This window comes from Phodopus roborovskii, unplaced genomic scaffold, assembly GCF_943737965.1.
Source record: "Phodopus roborovskii unplaced genomic scaffold, PHOROB, whole genome shotgun sequence".
In the NCBI taxonomy this organism is placed as follows: Eukaryota; Metazoa; Chordata; class Mammalia; order Rodentia; family Cricetidae; genus Phodopus; species Phodopus roborovskii.
Window position 1 is genome coordinate 217,240 of NW_026126545.1, and position 14,214 is coordinate 231,453.

Consider the following 14,214-nt stretch of genomic DNA (forward strand, 5'->3'; position numbering starts at 1 on the left):
ATAGCTTGAGCCCAGGAGTTCAGGACAGCCTGGTCTAAAACCACAAAAGGAACAGGAGAGAGCACCACTGCCCTCATTCTTCAGAGGAAACATGCCATTGGTTTGCAGAGAACATGTTAATCAGTGCCAGTGCCTTGCTTGTCTGGCTCTGATACTGCATTCAATACTCGCCCATTGGCATTCACTAATTGTGTGCATTGGCTGAGCAGACACCACAGCAATACCAGTCTTTCTGACGTTGTAATCCTGCATCAATAGGTAACTGCCATGACACCCAAGGTATTTTCCCTGCTATTTTTAGAGCTGGGTGAATGAATGCTGTGTGCCACTGATCAGTGCAAGCTACCCCCCCCCCCGTTCTCCATATAATTATAAAGTTCATAATTTAAGTGGTGAAAAGAGGATGTGTATGTGCCTGTGGCCTTAGCATTAATTTCTGTAGTTTTTTTTTTTTTCCAATTAAATGTAGCACTTGGGTTATTTGTCCAGTTTTTAATTTCAGTTTTTACATTAGGGTTTTAAACCAAGAGGGAAAAACAATATATTCATCACATTTCACAGAATTTATTGACTCAGAAAAAGATTGGCATGTTTAAGTATTGAACTATAGTTCACTAAGTTTACTAGTGTGAACCTTAAATTCTGAATTTCACTGAAATAAATACATTAATGAAAAATAAACCTGTTCTTAAGCATATTCCTACTAGATCAGTGCAATTTTGATGACTTCCCACATACATACATATCAGGAGGAGGAATCATTCTGAAATGCAGCAGGAGAAAGGGTATTTAATAATCCTTGATTGAAGGGATATTTGATAATTGAGCTTTCATTGAGGGATTTTTAATTATGTGTAGGTGTGTGTCAGCAGGTTTCCATAGAGGCCAGAGGTGTTGGGAGTCCCTGGAGCTGGAGTTACTGGCTGTTGTGAGTGCTGGGAACCACACTCAAGTCCTCTGGAACAGAAGTAAGTCCTCTGAACACTGAGCCATCCATCTCTAGCTCCCCAAGGGATGTTTAACAATCAACCCTTCATTTGTGACCTCTTCTCTATATGAGAGGTTCTCAGACTGTGGCTCACCCTGTCTTCATGTTTTATATTTACATTTCCATCAGGACCGTAGCAAAATTAGAGTAACAAAGTAGCAATGAAATAATTCTATGGTTGTGGTCACAACAACATGAGGAACTGTATTAACTGTTGGGTTAGGAAAGCTGAGAAGCACTGCTCTATGTAGCCGCAGGAGTTGCTTTTATATAGTTTATCTGAGAATCCAGATCAGTGTGAAGATGGCAGAGGTTAATGAATGAAGATTGTTGAGTAGGGTATGCCATCTGGCAGAATCCAGATTTTAAGGATAGTGAAGGCTGTTGTTTTCCATCTCCTTCCCTGTCACTCCCTCCCCCCATCCCCACCTCCTCCTCCATTAGCACGGTAAAGATACTGTAAATAGTGAGCTCACCCCTGCTGTTGGGTACTTACTCCTACTCCTGTAATACAATGTGACTTAATGAACCAGGATTAGGGTTGACACTGCAGATCAATAAAGAACTTCTAGGAAGGAGCCATCCTCTGGGATCACAAACTGCTTTGTTATTATAGAACACCTCCCACTTCTCGTATTTTCAAAATGCTTTTGCTGTTTAGGCTTGGGAAATGATGTATCCTCTCAAATAGAAATTTTTTTCTATTGATGAGTAATCATAAGAATTATTGCAGTAATTCTTTATTGAGATTTCCCAGGAAACTGACACAGGTTGGGGAAGGAGGGAAAAGAGAAATGAAAACATCTCAAATATTTAGGACTAGCTGCCTAAAGAAGTTGTCTTAGTGCTCTATTGCTTTGATCAAACATCATGAACAAAGCAACTTGAGGAAGGATGGATTCAGTTTATGCTTCCACATCACAGTCCACACAAAGGAAGTTAAGACAGTGAAAAGTTTCTGCACCCCATAAGCCTCTCCACTGATGCAGCAATCCAAATCAGACCAAATCAAATTAGAAAAAGCCCACATATAATGGATGATTTTCCAGCCCTCCCCCAAAGAGGAGACAGGAAAGAGAGACCAGAAAACCACATGTCTGTTTTCTGGGGGGGGGGGCAGTTTAAATATCCTGTGGGGGTGATCTTGAGTATCTCTCAGGGAGGGGCCATCATTTGGTGGGCTTTCTGAGATACAGCAGGGTTTGGAGGGAAATAGGGGAGGGTGGATTGGGTGGAACTTCATCATAACGTTCCAAACTCTTTGGGTATGTGGATGCCAGGGGCTGGCTCTAGTGAAGCTTCCACCATAACAAACAGGAACTCAAGCAGGGCAAGAACCAGGAGGCAGGAGCTGATGCAGAAACCATGGAGGGATGCTACTTAGTGGCTTGCTCATCATGGCTTGCTCAACCTGGTTTCTTTTAGAACCCAGGACCACCGGCCCAGGGATGGAACCACCCATAGTAGGTTGGGCCCTCCTCATCTATCACTGATTTAAAAAAAAAAAAAAAAATCTGTGGACTTGCCTACAGCCTGATGTTATGGAAGAATGTTCTTAATTGGGGTTCTCTGTCAGTATCAAATTGACATAAAACTACCCAGTACAAAGGTCATTAATATCCTTATATTGAACTTAGTATCTTCAAAACTGTGTCAAAGGAGTGAGCCTGGTGGCACACACTTGTAATTCCAGCACTTTGGATCTCTGTGAGTTCAAGGCTAGCCTGCTGTACATAGTGAGTTCCATGACAGCCAGGAGTATGTAGAGAGACCCTGTCTCAAAATAATGATGTTGGTGATGAAAAAGCATTCTAGTTTAGGCTATTATCACAGTCTGTTTAGTCTGGAGTGTAATCTGGAAACACCAGGAAATGAATTATGATTACTATATAAGTTATTTGGGATGGGAATAGGAGGTGTTTTCCTTAAAAAGCACTTAAAAAGTTAGTAGGAGATAATCCCATAGTTTAATTTGAGACTCTCCTTATTGTAAACAACTTAGGTTGTTTATTGCCACTGGAGGAAGGATGTCTGGCAGCATTGAGTTTCTCTTATTTGCATACCAAAGGGTGAGGTGCTGACAGTCACTGTTTACCAAGGTGCATAGTCATTCTGTGTGCACATGACCCAGGGGCTAATGATGGCCAACTCAGAACATAGCAACCAGGAAACTAAGGCACAGTTGCGAAAGCAGCAGAGGGAAGTCTGTTTCTGTCAGCTACTAATCCATTTTATGTTTACCCAGTGAATCCCTTCTTAGATCTCCCTTTTACTGTCAAAACAACGACAAGGAAAAGTACTCAGGTCTTTGTTTAACTGCAAGATTGCAGAAACAGTGAACACAATGTAATTCAGATGTCACAGAACCCAGTACCACTGACTTGTCATGATCCAGTGCCAGCAGTTTGGGGACTCATAGAATGAGACTCAAAAGTAGTTATGGTGACTTCTAAAGATAATGTAACAGGGACTTGTCAAAAACTGGGCCAATCTCCCATTTCAAGTCATGTTCTTTTCTTGTGTTTTATTTTCAAAATATTTTCTAGCGCTTACTATAATACACAAAAAACCCTCCAGTCTGTTCCTGATGTCAAGTAGTCAGCACGTATTTTTCTTTTTGTGTTTTGCATTGTAAACAAACTATGCTATTTTTAAAGATGTGTGTTTCCTTTATCAGTAAATATGGTTTATAAGAGCAAATTGTGTCTTAATTTAGCCAGATTCCCCATTTAAACTGATTAGTTGTTAATCTATACATAGCCAAAATAGCTTGAGTGATTGTTTCTGGCAGTTTCTCCTCTCCCCCCCCCCCCAATATGAAAAGGAGGAAGAACTAAGATAACACCTGTGATGTTTTCTTAATAAATTGTTATAACTGCAGCAGTTTTTTCAAGGAAAATTAAGAAAGGTGAATCTCTCACAAATTTTATGAGAAAAAGTACTCAGGAGTGGTTAGAGAATTAAAGCTAGTTAGAGATGTTTTAAAATACTTTATGAGTTTTATGCAACTTGGAATGGATACCTATTACAGTGCTATGTAAACTATTCTCATACTTAAGAACAATCAAGGTTCTTCGGGTTTACAAGTCAGTGTTGTGTTGAATTAAAAAAAAAAATGCAGACCTCTGTTAGCTAGGGAACTCCTCCCCTGTACTCACTGCACGTGCACAAAGCCTGGATTATGTTTTCAAAGAAAAGGCACACTAGCACTCTTCTTGGGAGACAGAAAATGGAGTCTGTAAAGAATGTTGTCATTCCTATTGCCACAGACATCACCTCTAGAGAAAATGAACCGCCATTTTAAGTGAGTCTCTTTCCTATTTTCAATCAGGGATACTATCTTAACAAAACTTTGTTTTCAGAAGGAATTTAACTTTGAAAAGATCATAATTGCTTTCAGATTTCATTCTGTTCTCAGAATCAGTCACTGTAATCTCCACCAGGGCTGGGACCTCCCCACTTAGGAATGGAGGTCTTTTTATTATGGTGGGTGTCAAAAGTTCTCAAATGCCTGTGGGCATAAGAATTTCTTAAAGGGTTTAGCAGATTCATGGGCTCATTCCCAAGATTTTGGTTTTGTAAACAATGCATGGGGCCTAGGGATCTGCATTTAACAACTGATGTTTACCGTGCTGATGTGTGATTCAGAGTCATCTTTGTTCGAACAGATGGGCTAGTTAACCATTTTTCCTGCAGACTACAAAACAAAAGAGCCACTTTAAAGATTTACATGTAAATCTCAACACTGAGAGTTCCCATGAATACCATTTTAACCTTGTGTTAGCAATTTAAATGCTTAGAGATTTGTTGTTTCTTGAGGTCTCTAGCAAGAGACAAGTAATTATCAAGAAGAAAACACGCTGTCATTTCCTTGAATTATCAGATGAACCAAATCAAGATACTTAAAATTATTTTAGGACTTTAAGAAATTAAAGCCAAGAGTGTTATGGCAACTTTGATAAGCCATTGGAATGATTGGGATTTTTTTCTTCATGATCCTAATAGTGTGATCTTTATATCTATTTTTAAATACCAGATAGTTTAGTAAAGCTTTTTAAAATGCTAGACTCCAAGTATACCAAAACAGTTTACCACAGCAATTTTAATAACTGTTTTCATTTAGCTCCTATGTCAAAGGTTTTTATTATCTTAAGTTTTGCTTGTGTTCTAATTTCTCACAGTTGAGGCTCTTGGAATGTCATTTGTGTGTCTAAAATTCTCCCTTTGCCATGTGCAGTTAAAGTTTTAACCTATGCAGTTGTGAAATCAGCATCACATGGAAGATAAGAAACTGTAATTACCCACAACTTTCTTTCCTCACTTTAGAGTCAGTCCTACCCTGTGCCAACTGCTGGCAAGCACTAATCTGTTTTCTTCCCTGTACTTTGCCTTTCCTGAATACCAGATGTGGGGAAATCTTACAATGGAGATGTGAGTACCACTTCAGACGCTAAATGTGATGTTTGAAGTTCATCCATATTGTATACCCAGGGCCTCTTGCTGAATTAAGTCCATTAAAAGGGATGCAGCAGAGTTTTATGTACTGGCCAGCTGAGAAACATTTAGAGTGTATTATATTATATTTTATCACTTTAAATTTAAACCATTGTTAATATCAGACAGGGTTTTGTATGAACAATAGTTTTTTATTTCTTCTTAAATAAAGATTACATAGTGAGATTATTGGGTTGTAAGTTAAGGATATATATGTTGAAAATATGTGGGCTGCAGGGGGCTGCAGGGCTGCAGAGAGTTGAGTCAGTGGAGAACATCACTTGATGTGCAAGCATGTGTACCTCTGCTCTGATCCTAGCACTCACATTAAAAAGATGGGTGTTGGCCCCACAGGTGCCTCTAACTCCAAGTCTGTCAGGGAGCAGAGACAGGAGGATCATTGAGGTTACTTGGCTGCTAGTCTAGCTCCAGGTTCAGTGAGAGACCTTGTCAAAAAGGAGGAAGGAAGAGGGTGATAGATTAGGACACTGGTGTTCTCCTGGCCTCAGGGAATGTGCACACAGGCATGGCATGCATGTCTAAATTCACACACACACACACACACACACACACAGCACATACACACAGACACTCAGAAACACACACCAGAGAGAGAGAGAGAGAGAGAGAGAGAGAGAGAGAGAGAGAGAAATTGCAAGTAACTTTCCAAATTTGCCATACCTTTGTGTGCTCTCCCACAGTGTATAGGAGCCCTGCATCATCATTACAACTGAGTTTTGTTTTGTTTTAGTCCTCAGTGAGTAGTTGTGCCTCACTGTGATTTTAATTAGCATTTCTCTGGTGACCAGTAATGCCCTGCATCTTCATATGCTCATTTGCGTTTTTATTTCTCATATGTTGAAGCCTTTGTTATGATCTTAACAAATGTGATAGTACTGAATTCTTAATTTCTTCATGTATCACTTAGTAGCAGTGAGAAGAGGCCAGAGTCAGCCCACACTGCCACCTGGCACAGGCTGAGGGGTTCTTTTCAGGTGACGCTGGGACTCTTCTCTGGAAGGAGGGGTGGTAAAGCAAATCTGATTTATAATAGGAAGAATGTTTGTAGATTTAAGCACAGGATTGTTAGAGTGGTGCTCGGGAAAGAGTGAGACTTGCTGGTGCTGTGTAACGGAGCAGTGCTGTATGTACAGGACTCTGGAGGCTTTTGGAAGGGCTTTTGCTTAAAGGGCTTCTGATACACTCTCCCCATCTCTCCTCCTTTTTCCATAAGTGAGATGGCACCATGCTCTGAAGGTGCCTTGATCTCCTTATCGTCCCTTATGGCAAAAGCAGGGTAATAAGGGTTATGCAAAGGAACTTTTTTGTTTGTTTTGTTAACTGTAAATGGAGGGGTTCTTGTGAGAGTTGTATAAAACCAGATCTACAACTGGGAAGGGAAAGGGCTTAAGTACTATTCATTGCTATTTTAATGTTCTTTTTTATTTAAAAAGTTTTCATATACTATATTTTGATCATATTCTTTTATTTCCCCCAACTCCTCTCAGATCCTCCCACTAAGGAGCTATTTGTGATGGATACCTGGTGGGAAAGGGAAAAGTCATTTTCTCCACTAGAGAAAAATATTTCTTCCATACTCCAGGGCAGGCCCCATGTTCAGGACTGGCTGGCTAACACAAAATCGATTCCATGCTTTTGTGTGTACTTTCTGTTTGTTTTGCTATTTTACTGTTCTTACTTTAAAAGTCTCTGTATGAAGTGACTTACTGCATAGGCAATGTGCATGGCAGATTTTAACTGTCCTGTGGCCTCTGACCATCACCCTTCCTATGTTACCTTCAGTCTTCCTGTCGCTATGCCATTGCCTCTTTATGAGTACACATAAAAGATGTGGGTGTGTAAATGTTTACTTCTAGCTTCTTGCTCTCCCTGCATTTTCAGTGCATTTTAATTAATTGTCTCGATTGTTATTGAGCTTGGCAACATGCTAGACTATTGTACATACAGAGGTAAGTTTTAAAAAGTAGTTTATGTCTTCTAGGGATTCCAACCTAGATACATGTGTGAATAAGTAGTTGGATCATTGTCCCATTCTTTTCCTTTTATTGAAAATAGATTCCCCCCCCCCTCACATAATATACCCTGATTACAGTTTCTTTGTTCTTCTCAGTTCCTCCCTCCCATATGGATCCATCCCATTGTGTGTCTCATTAGAAAATAAACAGGCACCTATGGGACAATAATACAATTAAATACAGTGAGATAAAACAAACACATCAGAATAGGATAGAGGAAACAGAAAGAAAAGAGCCCAAGAAAAAGCACAAGGAACAGATATAGACACAATTCATTCACATGCTCAGGAACCCCATAAAAACACTGAACTGGATGCCATAAAGGGTTTGTAGGATTAAAAAACAAGGGAAATATATATATATTTTTTAAAAGCCCTGACATGACATTTTGAGACAAGGAATTTCCAAAGATGCTCTTGAGTTTATTTGCTGTTGACCATCTTCTGCTGGGCATGAGGCCTTTGCTTAAGAGCTGTTTGCTTCCCAGTGAGACTCCTGTGGTTATCAACTGGAGGTAGCTTCTATGTTAGGGATGACGTCATGTGTCCACTTCTCCTTTCAGCTCTAGAACCTGTCTGGTACAGACCCTTGGAGGTCCTGTGCATGCTACCTCGGTCTCTGTGAGTTTATATGTACCTCAGGCCTGTTGTGTTTAGAAGGCCTTGTTTCCCTGGTATTGTCTACCCTCACTGCTTCTTACGATCTTTCTGTCTCTGCAGAGTTCCTTGAGCCCTGAGGGGAGGGATTTCATGGAGATAATCTCATTTTGGGACTGAGTGTCTCAAGGCCTTTTTTCTCTGCACCTTGTCTTCTCCATATTTATTGCCATCTACTGCAGGGGGATATTTCTCTGATGATGGCCGAGCAAGGTACTGATCTATGAGTAGAGCAGAATATCATTAGAAGTCATTTTATTCCTGTGTTCTTTTAGTAGAACAATCTTAGTATTTGGTGTACCTAGGTCTCTGGGCTGTCTAGTCTGTGGTTCTTGGTTACCTAATCAGTGTCTAATATGGGTTCCATCTTGTGGAGTGGGTATTAAGTCAAATCAGAGATTGGCTGGTTGCCCCCACACGCTTTATGCCACCATTGCCTTAGCATAGCCTGTAGGCAGGACATCGTTGTAGATCAAAGGTCTTGTCCCTGGTTTGGTGTTTGTTTCTCCTTTGGTAGTATACAGAGTATCCTCCTGTACCAAAGACACTAGCACATAGGGATGAAGTCTCTATGTAGGCACTAGCTTTCCTTTCCATGTTCAATGAGTTGTTTGTCTTCATCAACAGAGCCTTGGTGTCAGTTTGTGGAGAGAAACCTGTAGTGTTGGCAACAGTCTGGGTTATTTGGGGATTTCCATAGGACCCCTTTCCTCAACAACTCAAGTAGCTCTATCCCAATCCTGGTACTGGAAGCTTTGTTTGGTGATCAAAGATGGCTAATTAGGGCTCTGTCCCCGATTATTTGTTGATTTCATTGTCGTATATGTATATATTTTGAGAAGTTTCTATTGTGTTCATTTCAAATGGTCCTTAATTTTAGCTCATATTTCCTCCCTCATAATCCTCTCCCCTTCCTCTCTCTATATGGTCATCTTATGCGTGCATTTCCATCTATCATAACAGGCTATTCTATTTACCTTTCTTAACGAAATCTATGTGCCCCCTGAGTCAGCGGCTGCAACTGAATCTAATGCTATTTCAACCAGTAACTATGGCTCTGTAGTTATTGGCCCTCTTCTCAGGCAGCAGCCCTGTGGGACTTTAACATCTCAGGTAGATCTGTCTCCTGCCATTGCCACCAAATGTAGTTTTTAACTTAATCTTTGTTGTTCTACTTATTGGTAAGACTCACGAGTCAGAGACTGGGGGCAGAGGAGCAACTAGCTGACCTTCCCTCTTCCCCAGTGTCTCAGAAAGAGCATCCTTCTGCTCTGCCAAACCAAAAAAAGACTACCACACTCAAGTCCCTCCCACTGCTTCCTGTGCATCTCTCCATCTTCCAAACTCCTGACTCTCTACAATTACTTTCTGTCAACTAATCATTGGCCCTGCCTCCTGACCCAAGATTAATTTTATGTAATTAATGCAAACTTAGGGTTCACAGAGTTATCAAATATCATACTCTCTTCCCCCAGTCCCTTACTCTATTTGTAACCTCTGTGGTTCTATGGTTTATAGCTTGGTTATCATTGACTTAACAAATTAAATGCATATATAAGTGAGTACACAATATATTTGTCTTTCTGTGTCTGGGTTACCTCACACAGGATAATTCTAGTTAAACCGGAATGGCCATATTTTTATCTTAGAACATTCTTTTATGAAGCTTATTAGGTTTTAGTGCTGAATCAGCCTTGTGTTCTGAGGGCAAGCTCCTGTCAAAAATGTATGTGTCTCAAGATTTGATTTGCTAACAGCTTTGTTGTATTTTTTTATCTTTCTATGTAATTTATTGTTTCTTAATATCAAATGGAATATGTCACTTGCTTCTGTTCATGGCATCTTGACTAGTTCTTAATGTTTACCTTACAAAACATGTGCTACATTGAGACAAGGAAGTGTACAGCATTCCAGTAATCAGGGGCATTCTAGATGAGCAGCAGATCTCTACAGTGGGCTTAAATATTTCCTGAATGACCTTCTAGACAGTTGTGCCATTATCCTGTCTTTGTTGTTTCATTTGTGGAGTTGCTTCATTTGTGGAGCACAGCCAGAGCACATTTAGTATAAACTAAAGAACGGATTTTCCAAACCGTACGTGAACCCTGATTTTTTTTTTAAAGTCAGCATCTACACTGGACTCTAACAAGACACGTAGCCATTCCAGACAAGCTTTGAAACCTAGAACTGACTTCTCCCTACCAGTAAAAGGTCTGGACTTCATCTCCTTCGCTACTGTGTTTACCTTGGGACTCTCCAGTGGAGCCACCGTCATCTGTTCTGTTAACTAGATCGTCCACATTGCTGTGGTCCTAGATGAGACCTTGAACTTACAAGTTATAAAGATGGCCTCTTCCCTTAAAACTTCGTGGACCAACATCAGCTATCATCAGACTTTCCTTGTGCAGCCTTCCTCGCCTTCCTTGGTCATAGTAGAATTAAAACAAATTAGGGACTTGTTGTGGAGTTGGCTTTGGTTTATGAGAATGTGGCAGGTAGGAACTTCTATCTTTACCAGTGTTCTCTCCCTGCCACATGGTTCTCCCATGTTGTTATCCCCATCTTCACTAGAGTAGCACTTTTTATTCCCTTCAAAAAGTCTATAAAAATACCATTGAGTTCATTTTGTGTTGGACAAGTAATCTCGGCATGCGACCTGCCCTGGATGTGGTTGATACAGTCAGTGTGGGTATTTAGTTTTTTAGTAATATTTTCAGTTAGTTCTGTGTATTGGGTTTACAAAAGTTTTGTTACACCTTTATTCTTTTTGTAGATTGTATATGGGTGGTATGTGCAGTTAGCTTTTGCATATACACATTACTTTAACAAGTTTTTGATGACACTTAAAAACTTTAAGGAGGTAGACGACCGTCAGGTGCTATTTTGCAGCTGTGAGCTTTGATCCAGAAGTGCTGTTACTTAAAGTGGTATAAGATAAATATCAGAGCTTGACTTTAGGGACTGGACAGACAGATCGGTCAAGGAAATGCTTGCTGTGTAAGCAGGAGTACCTGAGTCCAGTCACCAGAACACATATGAAAAGCCAGGTACAGTGCTGTGAGCTCGTCATTCCCACTGTTGGGGAAGTAGACAGGCACATCCCTGCAGTTTGCTGGCTAGCCAGCCTGGCCTACGTTACAAGCTCCAAGGCAGTGAGAGACTCTGTCTGAAAGAACAAGGTCATGGTATCTGAGAAATGATACCTCAGATTGACCTCTGGCCTGTACACACATGTGCACACAAACATACACACATACAGTAGATAAATATTTGAGCTTTAAGGCTAGTTTTCAGTTTTTAGTCCTTTAATCCATACATCAGCCACCACTTCTCTTACCCCATCAAATAGATCTTAAGTAGTAAAAAAAAAAAAAAAAAAAAATCAGTATTTAATTTTCCCTTCCTCTTTCAGTGTTAAATGTTTACAAAAGACAGTGAAGGACTCTTACCACATAATATGCAGACCATGTGCTTGTGAACTTGAAGTTTGTGCAAAATGTGGGAAGAAAGAAGACATTGTTATTCCGTGAGTATTTCCCTTTATATTGGAGTTGTTTTTAGTAATTCATCCATGAGCTTTCTCTTAGGCAGCACTAACACAGTTTAAAGTTGTATATCTCCCACTAATGCAAGCAGTTTTCTGTATGACGGGAAAGGGTCACAGTCTTACTACATTTTTCTGTTAGGGTATAAAATGCCATGTTTTGGGGCACATCAACTCTTCAGGCTTGAGCTTCAGATTCATTATGAAGAATGACTTATTCCCTAGCAATCCTCCCTCATGGACTCCCTTTTCTAACCCTGAGGCCACTCATCTCACAGCACTGTTAGAACCTGCTGACTGGAGTGAAGCAGTCTTTAAACGAGGTTCTTGTTCTGTAGGCTCCTGATAGGAAGGGACTAGGAAAGGCCTTTTAAACCTCCACCATTAAATAGTGAAAGCCTGGGTAATAATTATAAACTTTTGTTCTTCTTCCTCTGTTTAGGTTTAATAAAGAACCCGAAACTTCAGTAAATACTGAAAATCCAAGTTCTAATGGCAGAAGAAGTCTCAAAGGGACAGAGGACAGTGACGAGGATGTGGATGCTGGCACTGCCTCGGATGATGAAGACAGAGGCACTTAGGTGGCCTGGCATCGTGGACGCAGCTGCAGAGTGCTCAGCGCACACTGACATCCTGATAAGGCAGTCAGGGCAGGCAGAATTGACACACGAGCAATAATAGTTATTTATGACATTTGAACAACAGACACTTTCAAGTTTTCACAATAAACCTTAGGCTGCATATAGAGTATGTGTGCAGTCTTACTGTGGCAATCTATGGAAATTATTTAGAAAAACATACTATCCAATGTCACAAGGTAGTGTTGAGAATCAGTGGTTGTATCAAAACTTGGAAAATTAAGATGATGAGCTCACAGCAAGTACACTTTCATAGCCTGACCTCAGGAGTGTGACTTCCTTAACAAAATCTTTTTTATGTCTTATAAAGCAAAACCATTTATTTTTACACACATACACACACACACACACACACACACACACACACACACACACAGAGTGATTTTCCTTCAAAAAATACTTTTATATATGTCATCCCATTGTTTTTACCTTTTCCCAGTTTGGAAATACATACTCAGAAAAATGTGTGGACTATAAAATTAATAACTAGAAAAGAAAATCCAACATTCATACTCGAGTGGAGATACTACATTTTTCTGTTAGGGTATAAAATGACATGTATTTGAGAACATAACTCTTCAGGCTTGAGCTTCAGATTTATTATCAGAATTCAGTATTGGAAGCTCCTGTGATATTCTCCCTCATAAGCTTATCCTTCCTAGAATTCCATTGTTCCTAATTATTGCTTTGCTGCCAATGTTTCTACTCATAGGCAGTGTAGATTAACTTGGTGTGATTACTGAAGTGTGTGTCCTTATGTTTAAAATCCTAAAGCTACAGAAAAATAGCCAGGCAATACACACACACACACACACACACACACACACACACACGACATGAATATACATGTATATATGTATGTATATGTTTTCTGAACCATTGAAATAAATGACTTGTATTGTGGCTCCGTTGTTGTTATAAAAATTTAGAAAATGACGAGTGTTCTTATAGAAGCTATGATTTGCCCATCCCACATTGTTGTTCATTGTTCTTATGCTGAGAGGCATTTGTGTTTGACTGACTTTCCTGATGCACACAGTACCCACGTAAAGTAAAGCAGGATTAAAAATTTTATTGAAGATATTTTAACTTAGGCTTAAACTCAAAACTTAAGAGGAAAGTAAGACACACTCAAGAGTATGAGTGTGGGCCTCTCAAAAAAAAGAAAAAAAGAGTAGGGTGTAGCCAAGTGTGCATATGGGCTTCTCAAGGGAGAGTGTGCAGGTATCTGTCTTGGCATTAGCCATATGTACTCATGGGTTGCTGTGATAAAATACCATGGCCTAAGCACCTTGTAGAAGAGTTTATTTGGATTTATAGTTCCAGGGATATCAGAGTCCATCCTGGTGGGGAGGCAACAGGCAGTCGTCAAAGCTGCAACGGGAAGCTGAAAGCAAACTGGAAATGGAGCCAGCTTTAAACTCACATAGCCTGCCTCTAGTGACACACTTCCTCCAAACACCGCCCCCAAACTTCCCCTACTGCCTCGAGTATCAGTCTTCATACTCATGCAAATCACTACAGTAAAACAAACAAACAAACAACCCCCCCTTTTTTCCCTCTTACTGCTCTCTCTTGGTGAGGTGGTCTCCACCGTGAATGAAGTCCTAATCTGATCATGTAAAAGCAGAATCCACTGCATAAAGGGCTAAGTGCATACTCTTCCTATATACTTTCTGCTAAAACTCCTAGAAAATGACAGGTTTGTGGCTGGGAAGGACACAGGCCTTAAACAGTTGTTTGATTGTGCTGGAAGCCGTGATCTGCTGCTGGAAACGGCTTCAGCTAGATTTCTGTGCAAGGGGCCTACAACTTCCCAGTTCTTGTAGAATAAATAAATATTGTTTCACAAGCTACT

General features: G+C 40.2%; 1 protein-coding gene across 1 annotated transcript in view; it reads left to right on the plus strand.

The window, feature by feature from the left end:
- Positions 1 to 13,253, plus strand: part of CUNH9orf85 (chromosome unknown C9orf85 homolog) — a 55,612-nt gene extending 42,359 nt beyond the window's left edge. The window contains exons 3-4 of the mRNA XM_051200165.1: positions 11,587 to 11,700; positions 12,161 to 13,253. Of these exons, the coding sequence (XP_051056122.1) occupies positions 11,587 to 11,700; positions 12,161 to 12,299 (253 nt within the window). The 3' untranslated portion in view covers positions 12,300 to 13,253. The remainder of the gene's footprint in view (positions 1 to 11,586; positions 11,701 to 12,160) is intronic.
- The last annotated feature ends 961 nt before the right edge of the window (positions 13,254 to 14,214 follow it).